Below are 22247 nucleotides of genomic sequence, written 5' to 3'. Positions count from 1 at the left end.
CCTCTACCCCCTTTTTATCTTCATTTCTTCTTCCCCCTCTCTCCCTAACACTAGATAGGAGAGAAAGAAGGATAGAGAAAAGAAAAAGAAATCCCTGAATTCAACTTCCTTATTTTGTATCATCCCTGCCCAAGACCGTTACAACTTTAACCACCCCCCTTAAACTATGACAAACATCCATCATCCATTGAGTGACCCAAAACTACCCATCTCAGCTCTTGTGAATATGGGCATTGCTTTCTTAAAATTGGGGAGAGGGAGTTGGAGGTCCTAGGAAAATTGAGATATTGATTAAGAAAGCTAGCTGTAGCATTTGCTGTCGAGTCTTTGCATGCTAAGAAAGTTCAGGGCTTAAATGAATTCCTGACTGGAGCAGTCTGTGATGCTGGATAACAAAGCCATTTAGAAATTGTCCTGGGTGCAGAGGTTTGAGGAAACAGAATTGAGACTATCTCAGGTAGGATTGAGCAGGATGCTGGGATAAATGTGTCTCAGCGTCTCAGCGTCTCAGCATCTCAGCATCCCAGCATCCCAGCATCCTTTCACTATCCTCAAGGGTGAATCTTGTTTAGGCCTCTTTAGATTCATTGGTGTCTATAAACATATAAACTTTCACAAAGTAACATACATTTCTACAATGACATATGTGTAGTGTGCACCGATCAATTAAAGATGATTTCCTGTTCTCTGTTTAAGCAGGTAAGGCACCTGTCTTTCTTTATAAGTTAGTATGTACTGTATAACCAAACTGTAATATAATTTTTTATCTATGCCAATTGAAAGGCTGGTATAAGTCTTTTAATGTCTCAGCCATTCTCGGAGCTGTTCGCATGTAGAAGAATCAACAATACCAGGTACATGTTTTGTTGTTCTTGATGTCTTTCATGTCTGCAGTCAGGATCTTCAGGGAGTCTTCACCTGTCAAATCCCCATGTCAAAGCATTTCTTTTCCTGTGGAAATAAAGACAAAACCTCTTCCCTAGTGTGACACACGTTCTTCCATTCTCAGGCTAGGACATCCTTAGTAAAATTGGCTGATTTAGTGTAGCAGGTTTTTCCATGATCCGGGGTCTCTCAGTAGCTGTTGGGTTTTGTTCCTCAGCATTCAAAAGGTTTGAAGTTAATGAGGCACTGTGTACTCTGTCTCTGGGAGACCCCGCCTCTCTCTTCTGTTCTGTGAGCATTGCCTTTACAGTGTTGTTAGATCCGATTGTTGAGAAATATCTGCAGCGTGTTCTATGAGTGATGGCTAAAATAGTGTTGCATTGTAATGGAGACATATGTTAGAGCATCATCAGCCTCATCTGCCAAGGCATCTCAGATGGACCATCTCTAATAAATGTGTCATCCCAGAATCAGCGTTTTCAGAATTTAAGGCAAAAGCCACTTGGGATTCTGAACTTGTATCAACTGTATGATGTATTAACACATATTTCTCCAGAGTCTATAAAACGAGACCTAATCTATTGTATGGCATTGCTCTAAGGTAGCATCATTTAGCAGAATCTGGATTCATAATTCACAATATTGCATCTCTATGGGCTGCCATTCTAATTCCTTAAGCCATTATGGATTTTTTTCATCTATAGTTATTTCGAAGATAATTTAATGGTTTCACATCAGCATTTGTGACCTTTATTGTCAAAGTTAGCAGTTAACCTCTACATTTTGGAGTGTACTGGATTATAATTTGATAATGCTGTAATTCCATTTAACATTTTCAAAAGATTTTATTTCTTTTTAGGATTAGGATCAAAAGGGAAATCCAATCAGAGACTGAGTAATGACATAGTAATGACTGCTTGAACACTTAATTTCCTTCAGAAAGGTGGGAGAGGGTGGGTTCCTGCCAGGACTCTGTAGCCCAGAGCACTGGAGTGTGCTCTGGGCTGGAGTGTCTCCCAGGCCTCCCATGAGCATCTGCTTTGTAGAATGCTGGGTCTGTTGGGAAAGTGGGGAGAGCCTGGGGATGGGCACAATCATCAAAGCTCTTGTATTTTATGGCCTTCTCTTCTCTTGATACTTATATGCTGAGGCGAGAAAATTAGGGTTTCCCCATTTTTCTTTTCACTACTTTTAGCAGTTTTCATTTGAATTTAAAGTGCTCATTTTAGTATGTTAGAGTTTGAAAAGGAGACTCAATTTAGAGACAAATCGATGACTGATTCAGTAGATCCAGTTTCAGGATCCCAGTATCCTCTTTGAGGCTATAACTCATTATAGAGACCCATTGCCCTCTCTCTGCTGGCCTCCATGGCTACCAGGCAAAACAGACAAGCATGTATGTAGGCAAAACACCTCACACAGAAAAGTAACGAACAATCTAAAAGTTCTTCCTTCTCATTCATTCTGATGAAAGGCAGTTCTGTAGAGTAGCAAGCTGTGCGTATATTGTTTCAGTTGAAGCAAATTCATAAATGCTCACAACAGCACCATTACTGGGGTTTCCTAGTGTAGGTTATGGTCCCCACCACCACAACCACCACACATACTAAAGGGGATAACAGGACTAACTCATTTGCAGACTGATTTCCCCCCAAAACTTGGAGTATGAGGTGAGGACTGTGTTCATTCTCTGGATTAACGTGGTGAAAGCAGTAGGAGGCAGAGAGTCCATTTGACAGGCGACAGTAAGGATTCATACAGTTCCGGTACGGTAATCTGTTCCTGTAACGCTGGGATGCCACACTGAGGCAGTGCCTGGAGTTGGGATTGACTGCAGCTGTGCCTTAATCTAATGGGCTCCCTGTCTCTTTCATTGCTATTTATGCTGTGGAGACACATTGTGCTCCAGAGATGGGCAGATGGTCAAGCCTAGAGGCCATCAGTGACAGTCTTTCTGTTTGCTTCCAGATCTGGTGTTTAGAGCACAGATTGTTGGACACCCACTTTGGGGGTTCTGATTCAATAATTTGGGGCATGACCTAATAATTTTCCTATCTGTAAAATTCCCCAGTGAGACCCCTCCTTGGGAACCACTGTAGACTGCCCTAGATTTTGAAGTAACTTGTTAAATTCCCTGACCACAGGATGGGAATCCTGACAGTTCTGATGTAGCAAGGACCTCAGGACTCTGGACTTGACTATTTTATTAGTTGCCAAGTATGTTGGATATATCCTTGCTTCACAACAGTGATTCTCATATTTAATTAAATGTAATTCATGGTAAATCTCACATTGCTAGACATTTCTCCTTTACCCAAGTAGAAATTTAGTTCTTTTAATTATAGGAACCCTTAGACAGAATATGAACACATACACACACACACACACACACACAGGGAGGGAGAGAGGGAGGGAGGGAGGGAGAGAGGGAGGGAGGGAGGGAGGGACAGAGAGAGAGAGAGAGAACAATCCTTAAGTAAGCTAGATTTTCTGTTAATTCTTACAAGTGATGTATATGGCCTAGCTTCCACAGATCAGTAAAGATGAGGGTGCCTGGATCCAAGTTCTCTTCGGTGTGATTTTTTTTTTAAACCCTCTCATATTCTTTTCTTTTCTCCTCCTCCTCATCTTCTTCCCCCTCTCACTCCCCCTCCCCCTCCCCCTTCCCCTTTTCCTCCTCCTCCTTATTCGGCCTTGGCTGCTTTTGAACGCACTGTGTAGCATGGTCTTTTAAGTCAGCAGAGCCCCCTGCCTCTGCCTCTTGGATGCTGAAATCGAAGGTGTATGCTACACGCCCAATGTCTCTTGCACCCTTAACACACAAGCCACAGTGAGGGAGGAGTCCGCAGGCAGCCTTCACAGGCTTCATTCCAACATTCCTTTAAAGGGCCCAGTTATTATCACACGCCTGGTAAACACTCACCAGGATCTGTTTTGTGTCTTAATTTGGAGAGATTTTGGTGTGAGGAGACCCAGCAGTACAAGACTTTTTCTCTTGCTTCTTCTCCTTGGTCCTCTGTCTCTAGTTTCCTTCAGTTCCTCACAGTCTTACTCGGGAACACAGTCTACCTCATCCTAGAGTCTCTTTCATAGTTGGCTGGCCTGGCTGGTTCGAGGGCAACCTCTGCATCCTTTCTTACCAGCTGGCCTCATCATTTTTGTCATGTTTCTCTTACTGGAATCTGGGGCTCACAGATTAGGCCATGCTGACTGCCAGGGATACTCTGGGAGCCACCTCCCATATCTGGGATTGCAGGAATGCATCACCACAGCCAGCTCTGAAGTGGGTGCTAGGGACTGAACTCAGGTCCTCATGCAAGGCAAGTGTGTCACCAGTGGAGTCTTCCCATGTCACCTTTTTGGTTCTTGTAACTTTTACTCCATCAGCATTTCTGAGGACTCAGACAACTCTTACAGATGGCACTGTGCAATTCTTAGAGATTAGTTGGAAAGCCCGCAGTTCTCTCTCCTTGGCAAACAAAGGTTCTGTTTATGTAGCCTGTGGATTTCATCCATTTTCTTAGAGTAGGTTGCTATCAGGCTCTTATGTGCCTCATAGTATTCCTCTAATTAAGCACGTGCACAGTGACACGGTGTTCAGTGGAGATACCTATTCAGACTGCAGTTAATCAGGAGCTAGAGGTACTACTGTGCATTTAAATCAGACACTAACAGTCCTTAGTAATTTTATTTTTATTTCAGTTAGTTTATTAAGATAATAATGTTAAGTTCAGTTATTCATAATCAATCTGCTTTTATAAATCTCCGTGAAATTATATGCTTTTTCTGATGAATTCGCCTGTTGATACTATGTTGATGGTTTCCCCAGGAAACTGCTTTGAGGATCTGGTAAAGTCTGTGGCTCCTAACCCTGTGACCATATAAGGTACCGTACAAAATCAGCTCCAATTTCAGGATAGGGTTCAGTGTCATGTGCTCCACAGTCAGGAATGTAGGCCTTTGGTGAAGGCCACAGTGTCGTCTGGGAGGGAGGGAGGGCCTCGCCTGTCTACTGAGTGCAGCCCTGCTGGGTGTGTCCCCTTAGGTGCTATGCATGGAGCAGGACTACTGAGTGCAGCCCTGCTGGGTGTGTCCCCTTAGGTGCTGTGCATGGAGCAGGAGGAATGTGGACATTTTTTTCTTACCACCACTTCTTATGTGTTATGATGTAGCTGTTTATGTAGCATTGGTATTGCATTAGGTATTTTGAGCAATCCACATGACTACAGGGAAGGTCCTTAGGTTCTCAGCAAGTATGACAGCAATTTATAGAAGACGTTTGAGTGCCCATGTGTCACTGGTGTTAGGACCGGTATTTTGTAGATCCTGAGAAACAGCCTCTCAGATCTATCTCATGGGTCAGTGTGAAGACCAATTCACTGAAGGAATAAAATGACCAGAAACTTCCTGGCACATGAGGGGTGTGACAGCACATCAACATCATGGCTATGAGTCCTGTCCTAGTCAATGAATTAATATTTCGATTCTAATTCTTCAGTCTGTTTTAAATTTAAAAAGATAATCGACACTAACTGGATAGTTAGCTTTTGCCAAGCAGAGTGCTAGGCTTTATAGATGAAGAAAATATTTTTGGGGGAGTAGCAAATTTGGATGCTGTGTAAATATTAACATGGGCTACCTTTCCCTGTTGGGTACCCAGAGAAGGAAGGACTACAGCTTTGTGAGTTTTTTGTTTGTTTGTTTGTTTTTGTTTTTAAATGAGTTGATTATTAAAAACCTGGATTGCTGCTAGGTGGTGGAGGTTGAGGCAAGGTGGATGGATATCTGTGAGTTCAAGGCCAGCCTGGTCTGCAGAATGAGTTCAAAGCCAGTTAGGGCTACACAGAGAAACACTGTCTCAGAAAACCAAAACCAACCAACCAAGCACACACTGGAATTGCTTTAGTCCTCCCAGTCCTCGGCTCCCGAGCGGCCTCTGGGCAGAGAATGTGACTTTAGGCCTCCACATGCTCCCTTCTCACTCAGACACTGCTGTTTCAGGAAGGCATGGACGAGACACCAGCTCACAGTGCTGTGAGCCTCCGGGTCTTACCCTCTCTACAGGTGTCACGGACAGCTGTCCCCTCAGCCTGTCCAGTAGTCGGCTGCCACTTGCTGGTGGCAGATGTCTGTGTGAGAATGCCACTGTGAATATTATTGAAACTCATCAGGAAGAAGCTCCGTGGCCACACTGGCTGCCGACCTTTCCTCTGGAAAAGAATCGTTCCCTTGAATTCAGAGAAACTGACTAGTGTTTGGAGCACATATCCTTTGAATTCATTGATATGCATGTGTACATGTGTTAGTGTGTGTGCAAAAACATCAATACTTTTATATATCATATTTTTAAGAGAACATGGTTTTAACTGAAGCTAAAAATTGGACTGGCTTTAGGATCAGTAAAAATCCATTGGGCTTTCTTTGGTCATGTGATCTTTCTATGAGATAGAGGAATTTTGGAGCAGGATACATGGAAGAATTCAGTGACAAACAGGAGATATGACTGAGCTACTCAGCATTGCCCACTTAAGTGGTCTCCATTCATCTACATCCTCCATCTTGTATTTTCTTAGTCCATCCTTCCCCCATCTTCCCTCCCTGAACTGAACCCAGGGCTCATGCATTGTAATTCTGTTACACTCTAGCCCATCCTGTTGTCTGGAAATAAACTCCAGACATGGGGTGCTTTAGGTCCGATCTTTGGCTAACACCTTTTTAGAAAGATTTTTTATTTTTATCATATGTCCTTGAGACACATTTGTGTGTGTCTTCCATGTGCATGCCCGATGCTCACAGAGTCACAGGTAGGTAGTTAGAAGCTGCCATGGCTGCTTGGAACTGAACCCAGTTCTATGCAGAATCAGCCAGTGTTTTTAATGGCTGAACCAACCACTCTGCAGCCGCTGGCCAATAGTTTTTCCATTGTACATTTCTGGTTATTTCCCTCTGCCTCTTTTGTCCTCTTTTCTTGTTTTGTTACGTCCTCCTCAATTGAAGGAGCTGAGTCATGTTGTGGGATTCCCAGTGTGAGATACTCCGTTTGAGTCCCTCAGCTTGTTCCTCAGACCTTTTAATTTGTTATTAAAACATCATTGTTGTGTGTCTGATGTGTTTATGATCTGTGGTGTGAATGTGGTATAGATCACATGTAGAGATCGGAGTATAGCTTTGTGGAGTCTGCTCTCTCCGTCCTCTGTGGGTTTCAGGGATGGAACTTAAGTCATTACTCTTCAGGAACAAGTTACTTTAACCTGCTAAACCATGCCAATGGCCCATCTAAAACATAATTAAAATGAAAAAGTTAGTAGTTTGATCTAATGAGTTAGTAGGTTCTTTGCAGGCTTTGATTGCTGCTTTGTAGTCTTGGGGATTTGGTGTCCTTCAGTGCCGCCATTGCTGATCTCTGCAGTCTTCTTCCTGGGCTTCCAGTTTATTTTTAGTACATCTTTTCACAGTCGTCTTTTTTCTTTAATACAGTAGCAGACAGCAAACTGTGTCTAGTAGCACGTTGCTCCTCGGCAGTGTAGCTGCTAACGGGATGTGTATTCCTGGACATGAGCCAAGTTGTGCTTCACTCTGTGTGTTTGTCCTCATGCTTTTTATTTTGGTGTTGGGGTGTGAGCCCCAAGAGCGCATGCCAGCCACTTACCTGGCTGCTGCTGCTCGTTAGTGCTGGGCTCTGGGAATCCAGGAGGACGGCAGCCTTCTCCTGAGGAAATCGTTACTGTGGGAGAGCCGGTTCTGTTGATGGCCGGTGTGAACTGGCTCAGGGGTTTGTCTCGCTGTTTTGGAAATCCTTTGAGCAGGATTCTGTGGGCAGCATAGACATCCCCCTGGATGCAGGATGCAGGGAGAGCTCTGGGCTTCAGAGGTGGAGGGAGTAGCCCTTTGAGGCCCAGGGAGACCAGGACTTGTAAGGGATAACATTGAACACAGCCATTGGGAGTCAGCTACCTGAGGACATGAAGAACTGTTTTCCACATACCACGGATGCTGTTTCCATAGGAACAAGGAAGCATTTCCAGAATTATCACATTGAATATTCTATAGGCCTTGAAGTGGGCATAAGGCCGTAATATAGGGTGCCCAATAGACGGGGGCTCTAGCTAGCAAGATGAAGGATGAACAAGATATGTGTTGGGGTTGGGGTATAAGAGGTGTGCATGGTCACAGGGGAAGTAACAGATGTGTAAGCTGCCTAAGACCCAGTTGGGAGGTAAGGCCTGAAGTAGAAGGAGCAGATGGAGGCTTCCAAGTTATATGTAGACATGAAGGGTGAACTTTCCTATGTGTTCCCATGTTAAAGGAGAGAAGTGGATGGTTGGTCAGTGTGGGCTCATTGTGGACACTTGGAACAAAAGGTGGAGGGGACCGCCTTGAAGTCATTGGCCTCTGTGTCTGGCTTCCCTCAGGCCTTAACTACATAATGATGGAAGAAAGAGAAAAGGCTCTTCCATTGGAATTGGTGAAGAGGAATTTGTATTGAACTTTTTATTCGTGATTCTGTAATAAGTGTTTTGAAGGTGGTCAGTATATAAAGTCTTAAAGCTGATAAACAAATTTAGGAAAGATAACTTAAAAGGTGAAACAAATCGTTCACCATGCAGTAGTCTTTGAAGCTCTCTGTTGTCTGCAGTCAGCTGTAGAAAGTTCCTGCCCATCATGTTAGAGACTGCAGCACATGAGTACATATGAGGGCCATAAAGGAGCTGTCCTATAGAAGGAGGGTGTTGCGAAGCCTCTTAGGAATGTCAGCTTCCCATGGTGCTGTTTCCTGTAGCGGCTTTCTGGGGTGCTGAGGGATGTATGCCCTTTGGGAAAGAATATCTTCAATTTCTTTATCTGGAACCATGTGAAGTTTCTTCATAGGGCTCATCTCCCAGGACCTGCAGTCTGCCCTGGGCCTGTGGAGTGTCTTCACTGCCCCAGTGAGATGCCATAGGCCAAGGAGATTGATTTAACTGGTGGTGGCAGTTTCCAAAGTAGGGAGACAGAGGAAACAAGAGATTCTGGCCAGGGTGACACTGGAATTAGGAAGATGCTCATTTTTCCTGCACTCAGAATGTTAAAGAGACAGATTCCCCATCCTGCTGTGCTCGTGGGCAACCCTTTTCCCATCATGCTACATCTCCAGGTTCTCCTCCTCACCCCCACCCCACCTCCCAAATTTCTTTATGTTTCTCTCTCTCTCTCTCTCTCTCTCTCTCTCTCTCTCTCTCTCTCTCTCTCTCTCTCTCTTTCTTTTCTGAGACAGGATTTCTCTCTGTAGCCCTGGCTATCCTAGAACTCACGCTGTAGACCAGGCTGGCCTTGAACTCAGAAATCCTCTGCCTCTCAAGTGCTGGGATTAAAGGAGTGCCCCACCACCGCCCAGCTGCTTTATGTTTCCATTCCTGGCTCTCCATTGGGCCGTGAAGCCTACAGGCTGCTCTTTGAGTGTGTCCCTGTCCATCTCCTGCTGAGTTCTGTGTTGCTGTGACTGCTCTCCTCCTCCTCCTCCTCCTCCTCCTCCTCCATATCCTATTCCTTTGGTTTATAGTCTGTATTCATTGTTTTGGTGATGGTGCCGGAGCAGTACCTACCTCTCCACTGTGCTAACTTGGCTACTTTTTATATTGTGTTAGATATGTAACACTAGCATAAACATCTTGTTCCTGTTGTTCCATAATGATGGACTGGAGTGTAAATTGCCACTTCCTTTGTTAAGAGCACTTTGCTAGCATCTGTCAGTGTTCATCCTATCAGGCCTGTGATGGATTCGCACTGGTGGAGAATAGTGCTATTGGGATATTTCACATGAAATATATATGCATAGAGTTGCTTACTGTAATGCTGTAGGAAGCAAAGCCGGGAAACAACGTGAATGTACATCAGTGTGGGTACTGTGAGGGGACTGAAAGCTGGCTCATCTACAGAAAGCATTTTCCAGCTGTAAATAAAGGGAAAATAATGTAAACGTTCAACTTGTAATTTGTACCCAGCGAGCAACTAAGGAGAGATGGATTATTTTAAAACATAAGAAGAAGTGTAGTACCCCCGTGGAGAAAGGGGAGCTAGGAAGGACGCCATCTTTTTACTCTTCATCTCTGTATCTTTTAAACCACTCCGGCTTCCTTCTCTCCCCTACAGGCCTTTTCTTTCCCAGAGCTAGAAAACAAGTGGCTTATGTCCTAGATCCTCAGTATAGCTTTTCCTTTACTCTTTTCATTGATTCTGTGGTTTCAGATGCAGACCCAGTCCTGCTTGGCTCCCCATCACCCTCTGCCCTCTGCCCTTGCAACCTCCTCCCCAAAAGAAAACATGCAAACAAACAAAACACAAAACATAGAAAACACTTCATTGTGGAAGCTGTACTGGTGTCACAGTGTGTCCCACAGTACTGCAGTGTGTCACAGTGTGTCCCCCTCTGTCCACACATCTTCACTTGCAAATGTTCATTGTGGTGAGTTATTGGTCTGGCTTCTGTGACAGCATCAATATTGGATCTTTCCTGGGCTTCCTCTGGGTTCTCCTGCTGTTGCCCTGTGGCATGGAGATCCTGCAGCTTTGAATCAGTAGGACTGGCCCTTCCATGCATCCCAACCTCTTGAAGATGATAGAGGTTTTGGGGTTTGCCAACACAGAGCCCTGGATCTGGGCCTGGGTGGTAGTTGAGCTGGTCAGCATGTTGGTTCTTCCTTATCCACAGGGTGAGCACTCAAGCACTGACTGGTCTGGCTAGGCCACCCAGTGCCACCATTGGCAGGAGGCAGGTCACCTCTTCCAACTACAGGGGTGGAGGAATCGCCTCTGTACCTAACCCACCTCACAGCAGACAAGTGAGGAGTGGCTGGACCAGCTCCCCTGCACTCTCCACTGACACTCTTAAAGTAAACTGGGATCCTGCTGTGTTCAGCTGACCTTGCCTCATGCTGTAATATGACAGTGTTCCCAACAAATGGAGTGGTCCATCTCATGCATTCAGTCATGGACTCTGATTATCAGATACTCAAAGGTTCTGAGTCTGTGTCCTTGGCCCTGTCCGTCCATGCTGTGTGTGAGTTTCCCGGCCATTTCCGATTCTTTATCTGAAGATGCTTCAGAGCCCATCTTTTGTTAAGTTTGTAGGTGAGAGGAGGGAGCATTCAGACATCACAGACCACATTCCTGCACTTGGTTCTTGTGTACTGTGGAATTGTCATGAGACATTGTTGTTTTTGAAGAGCCTTGACTTTTTATGTGATTGGCAGATACATTTATTGAGTGTTCATATGTATACACTGCCTTAGAATTATAAAGATGGCAATGATTTTTTTCAAATATAAATCTGTGCTTTTAAAAATATGTGAAATATAATGCTAAATGTATTTTCCTGATATTGGCATTATCTTTTGTTGCTTATTGAGTTATGTTTAGTTACTTGAGGTAACAAGTGCTTGCTGAAGAGTAGTAACAGTTTAGTGAATTAAGGGATAGACAGACAGGGCCTTGTTGTGTAGTAGCCCTGTCTGCTTTTGAACTCACAATCCTCTTGCCTCAGCTTCTGGCTTTATTATAGTCCCTCTGCATATGATCTTTTCCTTTTCATTTAACTTTTATTGATTCTTTCTGAATTTCATGTCATGCACTCCAGTTCCCTCCTCTGCCTGTCCCTTCCCACCCCCACCCCCTTTGCTCTTACAGCCTCCCTGCCAAGCTGTGACTGTCACAGTGTGTTCTGCACTTCCTTACATCTGCACAGGATCTTTAGGAGAGGGCTGTCGCCCACAGTTCAGTCAGCCCTTACAGTCAAATACCACCTGCGGCAGAACAAACTCTGTTCAGCCATTCTCATGAAATTGGATTTTGATTTTATTCCCAACTGTATTTAGTTTCTGTGGTTAGAAATAGTACTTGAAATTTTGGTGGAATCTGATGGTTTTGACCATTTAAAGCCTTAAGAGTGACTTGCAAGGCTATGGTGTTTCTGATGGCTTTTGGCTGTGGCTTCCTGGCTGCTTGTTTTATAGGCACTGTCTGAGCTGCGGCACTGTGTGCCGACTATGCTCATATCTTTCTCATACCATCTAAGTAAGAAGCTGTTCACCTTGCTGTGGAGAGAATCATCAAAGCCAAGGCCCGTAGCCCATGGTGGCTCCTGACTGAAGCTGGTTGCAGAAGGTGGGCTCCCAGGCACTCTGCACACGTGCTGTGGGAACAGGGCTTTCTCATTTCCAGTGTCAGGCGACCCTGCACCTCTCTGCTGTCTCTGGGGCAGGGTGGAGGACCTTGAATGTGGCCTCTTGCCCCACTTAATTGGAAATTCTGGCTGCTGCTCTCAGGGAACTTTGGGGCATATAGCAGGGCACACTGCGACTGATGTGTGTGTGTGTGGGGGGGGGTTAAGGTGATAATAATCTTCCAACTCCTACTCAGCCCCCACAAACCAAAGTGTCACCCTCAGCAAGCAGCCAGATTGTAGAGCTGTGGCTGTGGTGGTTGGGTGGCAGGTGTCACTCCCACCTCCTCATGATGTGGCTCCCAGGTAAACCCAGGCAGCCACAGGGGAGCCAGTCTGGAAGGGTGGGTATTAGATACCACACGAACAGACTAAGGGCCTGGCTTGCTACAGCTTCTTAGTTTCGTTGGAGATCTCTAAGAGTCTGTGGAATGCTGTTCTCGGGCATTCACCTTTATCTTAGAGCCAGTTTAAAGACAGCTTGCACTGCCCCTTGACTGGTGCTGGCTGGTGAAATCCAGTTTGTGTAGCTCATAGATTTTCCAGTACCAGCTCTTGGCTTAAGAAGCCCAAGAATTTGTAGTGTGTTCTGTGTGAGAATGGGGTGGGCAGGTGCTTCTTAGAGAATTTTACTAATAAACACTAATTTCCATGTACTAGTTAGTAAACTAAAACTAGTATATGGTTCTTTAGGGCCTAAGTGAGCTGCCTGAGAGAGGGAGAACATTTTACTTGGTGGTAGGAGTTTCCCATTCTTTTTATTTCCCCTCTCCCATTAGAAACTGGTTCTTCAGCTTTCAGAGCCAAGTAAGAAGCTATGCAGTAGGCTCTTAGCCCCTGGCCTCTCTTTGGCTCCAGTGAGCATGTATTAAGTAGCCAAGACCTGCTGTGTAGGGTCTGTGAGGTGGGGCAGCATTTGGACTGTGTGCTGGTTCAACAGACCTTGCAGCCTGGAGAGAGTTGAAGGAAAGGAAAGGCTGAGTTTCTCAGCTCTCTCAGGCAGGCAGGTGTTTTGTATTTTGTCCCTCCACCCCCACTGGCTTTTGTTCTTTAATGTGGTTTTCTAAAGATGACGCCACATAGGCTTGTGGGATTTTCTGCACCTGGGTGTTGGTTGGTTTTCTAAAAACTCATACCGTTCTGTGGATATTTAGGAGGGCATTTTAAGATTCAGCTATTAATAATGACATTAATTATTTTTTTTAAATTGAAATAATATTTGACCAAAATCATAGTTCAGCTATACAAATGTGTGGCTCACTCCGGCACTTGGGAGAGTGAGCTAGGAGGATTATAACAAATTCAAGGCCAGCCTGGGCTAGCACTGAGACGGTCCCCTCACGTTGGAATAATTAAGCAATATATCCCAGTTTAGGATTAGGTAATACAGTGAGCTTTGGCTGTGGTTTGCCCTGCATGGTGACAACTCATTTCTGGTCCACAAAACTGCAGTCCCATGATGCAGTCTCATATCCAGTGTGCCTGCTCTTATTTATTTCTGTCATTGATTCATCACTGTTTGTGCTTTTGATAAAGTATTAAATGACAGCTGCCACATGTTTAATTGTTGGCAAAAATGTAACATCACTTGATATTTAATCATGGTTAGCTCTTGTTTCATTTTATCTACTGTATGAAGCCTAACACTTGGAGATACTGATGAAGGATTGTGTTTGTGTTTGTCTAGGACATGTCTCAAGAAGGCTATGGAACTAGATCTCAGCCTCCTCTGGCCCCTGGGAAATCCAACCATGAAGACTTGAATTTAATTCAACAGGAAAGACCATCAAGTCTACCAGTAAGACATTACTATGCTGATTGGAAAATGTCATGAGTTAAAGGATTCTGCAAACGATTGTTTTGCCTGCTCTGTTTTATATTACACACAGGAGAGAACTTTCTAAGTGTCAGATTTATTTAAGAACTGTTAGCTTTTGGGATTCTTTCTTGAGAGCCAATACTAAGCTCTGAGCAAAGCTACCTTGGCAGCGTCCACTTCTGTAGCTCTCAGCCATCCAGCTCTCCTTGCTGCTGTATGGGTTTAGATGCACTGGGATATCAATTACTGATGAAGCGTGGCATATAGCATGTGATATAAGAATTACCCTGAAGCTCTCCTCCCTTAGGACATTGGCATTTGAGTATACTCTGTAGTTTTTGAAGCAAACATGCCAGGAAAAGACAGGGTGGAAGGTCTGTTATAGCAAACCCTGTAGAGTATATACTCTGTTATTTTGCAGATCTTGGGTGTATCTCAATTTGTAGTCGCACATAACTTCCAGAGTGTGACGAGTACACTAGCCCCTGAGTGTTTTATGCAGGCATGTTTCTCGGGACACTCGCTAACGCTTTCATTACAGTTTCTATGATTACCTTGACTCCTTGGTTTAGACCTTGATCCTTTTATATAAAAAGTTTTTTAAAACCCACCACTGGTTTCTAACTGTTCATGTTATCACTTGGGGTTTGCTCTCAGGGGATTGAATTGGCCTCAAGAAAGTCTGTGTCCTTTCTAGGCTAATGACACCAGCTGATGGTATAGGTGTGACACCTACATTAGCAGAAACTTGTCATTCTCAAAACCATTTTGTTTTCTTCAACTGTGCTTTCCCATGGTGGTCTTGAGTTTCTAGAGAAGAAGTGGACAATCTGCACAATTAGGCAAACAGTAGCTCAAGGGTTCTTTCCTTAGTAATATACACTTTTGCTTGTGAAAAGTGACTGACAAACACTGATCATTGTAACTTGAGCACTGTAGTGCAAAATGCATGTTCTTAGTAAAATACTAATGAGTGTATAAAAGGGAGTAATTGGAAAAAAAAGAAGGCTCTCTTTTTTTCTTCTTCAAAAAACCAATGTCTGTCTTCTTAGACATGGAGAGAGCCATCTATATGCTGCAGATTGGAAAGAACCACTTTGTTGAACCTGTCCCAGAACCCCACAGGTAGATGGGGGTCACAGTTCTTTCTGCTTATCCAAGCTCACACTGTGCCTGCCCTGTTCTGATAGTACTTGGGAAGAGCCACAGTGGCAGGCACTGGGGTAGATTTGTAAATTGGCTAGTTTGGAAGTTCCCTCAAGTCAGTACAACCCGATTCCTGACCCATCTTCCTCAAGCAGAAAAGTTGGGAGATTGATGTTGGATTCTCCACAGTCAGCTAAATCGTGCCGTGTCCCGCTGTGGAGTTGCCTTTTCTGAAGGGAGTGGAGTACTCAAGGGTGATAGTTCTTGCAGTAGCTAGCGGATCTTAAACAGGACAGTAGATGCCTTACAGCGAATGCTGAAAACCTGTTACTATCCAAAAATGCACTTTAGGGATGAAGTATCAACATGAAAGTCCCACCTTTAAGGAAGGAATCTGGTTTGTCTGTGTTCGCTTTAGTCTTTAATAGAATCAGCTGTTATTAGGGGCTGTGCGTTTTGAAAACAAGAACATTGCTGTTAGGCTAACGGTGCACTGCAGTTAAAATCTATGCATTTAATACTATGGTGCCTTTGATGATTGGAAACCAGTGAGGGAACACAGAGAAGCAGTCACTTAGCTGGGTTCTAATCTCCTAGTTCTCAGCGCAGCCCTAAGCCTATCTCAACCTGTTGGCAGGTTTCTGCAGAATCTAAGTCTACCAGACGAATGGCTGCTGGGTGAACTCTTTGGAAAGTTTTTTGTTTGTAGCTTGAACTTGATTTAAATGGTTGTCATGAAAAGGTTAAGAGTGTAGCTGTCTTACATTGATTGATCCTTCTCAAATCATTTTAAATGCTTTAAAAAAAATCACAGGTTAATGAAAGAGAAATCTTGCGTGTCTTCACATAGCTCTCAGAGTTCAGGCATGGTTACTCCTTGTTAGCTGTTTGCTTAGTGTGCCTAAGTGTGAGTAGCCTTACACTGTCAGCAGGGTTACAGAGTTCCAGGGGAGGCACTGTACAGGGTGGGGGCTCCTCCCTGGGGTAGGTGGGGTCCCCTAGGCAATGTGCCCTCTTAGGTGGTTCCTCTGCCATTGTAACTTTTGCAGAAATTAGCCATCAGTGGGCCAATTTCAAACTAAAGATACGAACATAGTTTTGATGTTCTAGGAAACTGGAAAAGGGACACATGGCTTTTTGTGTTTTACAATGTAATGTTCTTACTGGAGAGGCTAATGTGCCACCCAGACATAGCATTCCCTCAGACCGGGAGAGCAGGAGGAGACACCATGACCGTCCTTCCTGGGGGTTCCCATGGCCCTGTTGGTCATGTCAGAGAGAGAAGATAGAGCTGAGCAAGGCGGGAAGTGTATGTCTCCTTTCTTCCAAAACAGCATCCCACTTAAATATGGATTCTGTAAATGAAAATTCAATAAGACTTGAACAGTTTAGACTTCTTCCATGAAAAGAAAAGCCTAAGTAAAATGGAAAGCTTGAATAAAGGAATATTTTAAAAGAACTGTAGTCCGCTTTTAAAGCACTAAAATACTTGTGCACCCAGTGTTTCCTGACTGGCTTCTTCAGTCTGGTAAAATAAATGGAAATTTCTTTACCTTTAATTTTGTTTACTTTGTTAGTTTGGGAAGGAACCCAGAGCCTTGTGCTCACTGTGCTGTCTGTTACCAAACTAAATTCACTTCCCCAAAGTAGGGAGATTCAAACTCAATGTAGCCAAGACATTTGCTTAGGGACAGTGCACTGACTTTCAAAAACGGTTTCAATTTTAAAAACAGATTTCTAGCTAAGTTTACTTTCTGCAAACTTTCTCATCTAACATTCTGAAGATTTCCATTTAACATGTGGGGAAATGAATTTCAGCCCATTCTGTAGGGCTGTCAATTAGTTCTTTAAAAGTTAACGGAGGACTATGGGAATGCTGTAAAAATAGACTGTGGCCAAGCCAGAGGCTTCGAAGGGCTGGGACATAACTGATTTGCAGGATATTGGTTTTGATAATAGAAGGATAGTGATGATCTATAGTTGATAAATGAAGCTCATTAAGTAAGGAATGATGAATGCATGCACTCCTGATTAATAGAAACATCTGCGCACGAGATCTACTCTGCTTATGGCTCTCTGCTGACCTGGGTGGGGCCCTGGAGCCTTTCTGTGGCTTGACCTAGCTGTCCAGGATGCAGGCATGTCCCAGAGTCACCCCGACAGCCCTAAGCCACTGTGCCTGACATCTGCTTCTCTGACCAGCAGGGGAGGTGGGGATGGGAGGCAGAGGAGGCAGAGCAGGAACTTGAGCCATCAACCAGCCTGAAGATGTGGTGGCAGGTCTCTGTGTTCTGAGCATGCGCCCAGAGCCTGAACTTGAGCAGGTATGCTGAGCCTCGGGACACATTACAGTGGTTATTTTCCTTCCTTGTATGAGGATCTGTGATTCTCAGGACCTATCACAACCTTTCCTGCTGTCTTGGTTTTGGCCATGGTACCCACAGGGCGAGTGCCACACCCTCGCCCTGCCTCCAGGCCGGGTGATGTTGTCCAGTGGGAGGCAGCCAGGGTGCTTGGCTGTGTATTGTCCTACTTTACTGGGAAATGGCTCTCGCTTTACAGATTGTCACTTTGCAGGTGATGAGAAGGCACACATCTGTTTGCTGTAACAGAGACATGTGACCAGCAGGCACTCACACTAGCATCCGTGCACTGGTTACTAGTGTTTATGTTTCTTTGGATCTAGAAGTAACTATTCTTAATATTAACTGTCAGTTTAAGAGTTGGAATAAATCTGTGTATAGAAGGTTCCCCCAACCAAAATCTTTTCTTTTGCCACAGTGCTTATGACTTTAGAGCGCGCTCCGTCCCCCCCCCCCAATCTTTTTCTTTTTGCCGTCTCTAAATTGTTGTAAAATAACTGAATGGTCTTGTTTTCCTTTGTTTGGGTCAAGAAATTTTAGCTGAAAATTGTTACTGTGTGAAAGAAGATTATTGACTCAACAAGCCTTCAATTTTCCATGAATAACACTCCCACCCCTAGCTTCGGGTGCACGCTGCGCATGCATTCTATTTTAAAATACAGTCTGTAATTTAAAACAGGCAGTTGGATGCCCCACTGAACTTTGTTTAAGCCTGGAATAAAAGAGAGAGAAAAGCTTTAAGCCGCAAAAAGGTGGCTAAGCCTCCTCAACTGCTTGTCTCTCTAATGCATCCATCCTGTTAAAGAGCGAAGCTTGCAGGTAATGTTGCCAGCTGGTGCCACAGCTGGTTTCACCCCGTTTCAGGCTGTGTAGTCGAGATCTAGTCGCTTGTTTCCAAGGCCCCAGGAGTGTCCATTGGCACTAGCCAGTGTGTATGTGTTTACACATATGGTAGTTCAATGCATGTGTGAATATTATTTCTGATATTAATTAGTTAATTTAATTTTTTTCAAGGCAGGGTTTTTCGGTGTAGCTCCGGCTGTCCAGGAACTCAGTCTGTAGACCAGTCTGGCCTCAAGCTCAGAGATCCTCCTGCCTCTGCCGCTTGAGTTCAGTGATTAAAGGCCTGTGCCTTCACCACCTGGCTCTGATTCTAAATGAGTCATTTTGGCAATCATTTGTTATAAGGTAGCTACTGTTGTGTTGGTATTTTATAAAATGGCTTTAGGACACAAATGTTGACCACTGCTCTCTGAGATTTAGAAAGTGCTCGCTTGGAAGTAGCGTGCATCCTTCGCCTTCTCTTCCTTACAGAAATGACCAACTTGCCATGACTCTTATGGAAGGCACGCTCTGTCCAGGGGACCTGCTTGTGCCAGTGTTGCATGGCCTCAGCCCAGCTCTGCTCTTGAGTAGCTAAGCCATGCTGTCTCAGGGTGATTGCTGCTACTGTCTGGAAAATGACTTCTGTAGACTGAGTTGCCTCAACTCACACCCTTGATCTCCTTCATGGTCACTGTAGGCCTTTTCTGTTAGTATTTAAGAAAGAGAGATAGAGCTGAACTCTCTTCCCTCCTTACAGAACAGTCAGGTGCGTGAGGTGAATCTGAAGGAGACCCTCTATGTGGCTCCTACTGCCCCTCATCCTCCATCCTGGTGCCATTTATATTTTTGTGAAGGGAAACATGGGGTTTATTTAGGAACTTTGGCCACCAAAGAGCCTAGACCTTGTTTGGCCTTTTATTACCATAGACATGAAGCAGCTCAGAGGCTCCCACTGTGCCCTGCTTATGTGATTCGTGTGGTAGTCTTTCTTGGGCAGGAGTAGAGGACGTCTAGGGGAAAGGCAAGTCCAGGAGAAAGAAGAGAAGCAAGAACACCTGTCAGTCACCGTCTCCGCAGGCCTGCTATACAGTGCAGGGTGGAAAGCAGGACTCAAGTCGTGTGCGCTCGTGTGTGTGTGTGTGTGTGTGTGTGTGTGTGTGCCAAGAATGCCTCCCTGCACTGGGCAAAAGGGCAGCCAGCCTTGTGAAGCAAGATAGTCTGTGTTCTCTGAACTCTTCACTCCTTTCTAATGTTGCCAAGTTTATTACATGTGCTGTTAAAGTTATCAAATAAATACTTTGTTTCTACAAAGATTTTAGAGTGTGTGTGTGTGAATACAGTGCCCATGGAATCCAGAAATACCATTGGAGCCGTGGAGCAGGATCAGAGCAGTTGTGAGCCACCAGTGTGTGTGCTTGTGCTGGGAACTGTACTGTGTCCTCTGTGAGTGACTGCTCTGCTAGCCCCAGCATGGCCCTGGCACGTGCTCTGCTTTCTAACTCTTGCCCTTCCTGGAGCTCTTTCCAGGAGGATGCCCTGCATTTCTCTGGGTTGTGTGTGTGCATCTTACACCCCTCCCCTCCCCTCCACTCCCCTTTCCTTCCATTCCCTCCCCTCTGGTTTTGATTTGGGAAGTACAGTGAATGTGTTACCAATCTTTTTGCTTATCTTTACTAATTTTTGCTTTCTGGCATGTGTTGCGCCATGACATGGTGAGCATCCTCTGTAAAGTAGGCCAGACTGAGTGAGTCACAGTCCACCAAGGGAAGGTAACAGCTTCCTGCTACCCCGAACCTCCATCTCTGTGCACTCTTCAGTGTCTCTAATGTGATGCAGACAGGGTCTTTCCTAGTCTTTATTTCCCCACTGCTGCTGTTGCCTGCCTAGGAGCAGTGTCCGCCCCTGCTGAGCACTGGGGGTCGGGTTGAGCTTTAGTAGTTGGCTGCTTTGGAGTAAGGTTGCCTTCAGAATAGTAGCCCTGGGAAGGGACGTGAGCTGGAAAGATGCCTCCCACGGCCATCAGGGTTTGTGTGGCTGGAAAGCATGGCCCTCCCCACAGAGTAATAAGTAAAGCCGTTAGCTGTTAGGTGTGGCTTCGTGGGCTGTCTCACTGACTTTGCTTCTAGGATGGCACAGTATGTGTCATTAAGAAATGTGACTCCAGGCATGGTGGCGCACGCCTTTAATCCCAGCACTCAGGAGGCAGAGGCAGAGGCAGGCGGATTTCTGAGTTCGAGGCCAGCCTGGTCTACAAAGTGAGTTCCAGGACAGCCAGGGCTATACAGAGAAACCCTGTCTAGAAAAACCAAAAAAAAAAAAAAAAAAAAAAAAAAAAAAAAAAAAGAAAGAAATGTGACACCACTTTTATTCTCCAGTGAACATAGATTCCTTTGCATTACTCAATTTGATATACTTTTGACTGATTTTTGCCTATTTTGGAAGAATATTTCTTAGTTTAATTTGCTTCAAATTCCTCTTCCCTGAATGAATATATTTTTCGATGTATGCATTTGTGGACCTAGAATATAATTTTCTTTTTTCCTTATGGAGGGTTCAAGTGACAGAGAACCTGATTTTTTTTTTTTTTAGTATGAAATTTTCAGAAGATATTCTTTTTTAGTCTGTAGAAAAGGCTACCCCATTGAGCAGTGTGAATGCAGTTGTACATTTAAAGTCCTGCAAAGGACATGGTGCCTGAAGAGATTCTTGTCAACGCTGCAGATGTCCTTGCTCTCCCTGGCCAGGGATACAGCTCCACAGAGCAGTTTCTCACCGGGTTGTACAAGGTCCAAGGTTAGCTCTCCATCCGGACTCAGGAGGGAGGAAAGCTCTCCACTCCAGCCCCCACCAGGGTCTTCATTCTACACCAAGCCTCTGCCTGTTGTTCCCATGAGAGCAGGCAGCCTTTGCTTTAGAGATGCACAGGTTTGGGTTTAGTGGATTTTTTTTTTTTTTTTGGATGGTTGGTTTTTATTTTTGTTTTAAATGCTGTTTTATGAGCTAAACCCGGAACACATTATAGTCTCCAAAGACAATTAACAAAGCAAGACAGGATTAATATTAACCAGTTTACATTGTGTGTATTTTATGTATTTAATTTGATTCAGATTTTGTCTGCTTTGAGCTCAAATTCCCAGATGTGGAAGTAGAAAGTTGCCAGTGGTCGGCTGGCCGATGCAGTAGACTCACTTCAGTCCTCTGCTGCTTCTCTGGGACTGGCAGCTCCGCCCAGCTCCATGCTTCACAGGTTACCATGCGCTGCCCTGCAGGCTTCACACTCAGAATGGGGTGAGCTCCCTTTGAAGCGCAACTATTTTGCCCAAATATTTTTTGAGTTACTCCCCTTCTCCCTTAGGCTTTTCTTAGCATCTCTATATGTTGACATCTTCAAATAGGGTACAGACTTGCTCTCAGAAATTAAATTACATTTAACAATTAATGATTACGTCTTATGACTAAATGGGAGTATTAGATGTAAAAATAACAAAAGAAATAAATAAAAGTTTTAATTACTTCAGTAGTTTCTTATGAGTGTTACTAGTATATTATTTTGAGACAGGGTCTGGTCTCATTGTGAAGTCCAGGACCACTTAAACTCAGAGGACTGCCTGCCTCAGCCTCTCTGCTGCTGAGAGGTGTAGCCATGTGCCACTGTGCCTTGGTTAATATTCGTTTTTTTACTATAACATCTTCCATCGTAAGAAGTCAACAGGGGTACCTCTGAGGTTACTTAATATTCTCTATTGCTAACTAATATCTACATACAGTCCTAGAATTCTCCTTTAGCCTTGCGATTTTACAAGAGTGTTTTGCTGTTTGATCGAAGTTTCCACTGTTTAGCAGTCTAAGCAAGGCTGCAGGGATGTTCTGCCTTAAGCTCTCCTTGGACAGTGCTATGACACTCCTGTGCCCGTGCTGGCTTTAGGGAGGACACCGCACACGCCCTTTGGGTTGAGCTCCTCGTCTTCCTGTGTGCTACAGGAGCCCCAGTGCAGCTCTCTTGGTGGACTTC

The 22247-nt window shown here is 44.5% G+C and overlaps 1 protein-coding gene across 3 annotated transcripts in view; it reads left to right on the top strand.

Annotated features, from left to right (window-relative positions):
• The window catches only part of Arid1b (AT-rich interaction domain 1B), a 354101-nt gene that overhangs the window by 124744 nt on the left and 207110 nt on the right, over positions 1-22247 (top strand). For all 3 annotated transcript variants that reach the window (XM_029471378.2, XM_021186013.3, XM_085832859.1), the window contains exon 4: positions 13770-13880. In XM_029471378.2, coding sequence (XP_029327238.2) covers positions 13770-13880 — 111 coding nt within the window. The remainder of the gene's footprint in view (positions 1-13769; positions 13881-22247) is intronic.

This window comes from Mus caroli, unplaced genomic scaffold (genome assembly GCF_978045245.1).
Source record: "Mus caroli unplaced genomic scaffold, Mus_caroli_1 scaffold_18, whole genome shotgun sequence".
NCBI lineage: Eukaryota > Metazoa > Chordata > Mammalia > Rodentia > Muridae > Mus > Mus caroli.
The sequence above is the reverse complement of the archived record's forward strand: the minus strand, read 5'-3'. Positions and strand labels throughout refer to the sequence as shown.